This window comes from Elephantulus edwardii, unplaced genomic scaffold (genome assembly GCF_000299155.1).
Source record: "Elephantulus edwardii isolate Elephantulus edwardi_28Jun2011 unplaced genomic scaffold, EleEdw1.0 scaffold00034, whole genome shotgun sequence".
NCBI lineage: Eukaryota > Metazoa > Chordata > Mammalia > Macroscelidea > Macroscelididae > Elephantulus > Elephantulus edwardii.
In genome coordinates, this window is record NW_006399784.1 from 10,426,494 (window position 1) to 10,427,265 (window position 772).

The following is a 772-nucleotide window of genomic DNA, read 5'->3' on the forward strand; positions in this document are numbered from 1 at the left end:
TGCCTCTTCATCAGTCAGCTCCTTGATCTGTGGCCCAGGAGCCTCGGATTTGGCTTCCTTGGCCAGCCGGGCAGCCCGCTCTGCTTTCTCCCGCCTCTCCATCTCCTGTCGGGCTCTCTTTTCCTGCCGGGCTGTCTGTGCCAGGTGGTTATGGTGGTTGAAGGTGTGTGTGATGAGCTTCTCGGCCATGCCTTCTTCACCTCCAATGAAGAAGTCTGTTTTTCGTCGAAGGAAGCTGAAGAAGGTATTCACAAGCTCCTGCACGCCGCCCTTGTGCTGTTGCGCCATGGCCAGCAACATGCCATCGAACCGCTCATCCTCCTGTTCCCCACCCATAGCGTCGGCCCTTTTCCGCTTAGAAATCTGTGCTCTGCACTTGCGCCCAGTGCTCTGTTCCCTGGGGTCTCGTCGGATCCAACGGCTCCAATACGCCTTCCCCATGCTTAACTTTTTATTGCGGTTCTCAAAAACAAAATACATACTTATTCTATTTCAAAGTTTTGCTGAAATTTATGACGGCATTTTTACAATGAAAGAAATGTTTTTCTTTTGTTGTTGTTGTTGTTATGTGCCGTCGAGTCGTTTCCGACTCATAGCGACCCTATTATGCACAACAGCCCTAAACCCTGCTCTATCCTGTTCCAACCGCACCGCCTCTGCCACACCCATCCCGGTTACCCCCGTCACCGAATCAATCCATCTCATAGAGGGTCTTCCCCTCCTGCGCTGTCCCTCCACCCTCCCAAGCATGATGTCCCTCTCCAAGGACCCG

General features: G+C 52.8%; 1 protein-coding gene across 1 annotated transcript in view; it reads right to left on the reverse strand.

Annotated features, from left to right (window-relative positions):
• The window catches only part of LOC102857098 (nuclear migration protein nudC-like), a 26,930-nt gene extending 26,594 nt beyond the window's left edge, over positions 1 to 336 (reverse strand). Inside the window, exon 1 of the mRNA XM_006884487.1 lies at positions 4 to 336. Coding sequence (XP_006884549.1) covers positions 4 to 336 — 333 coding nt within the window. The remainder of the gene's footprint in view (positions 1 to 3) is intronic.
• Between the last annotated feature and the right edge of the window lie 436 nt (positions 337 to 772).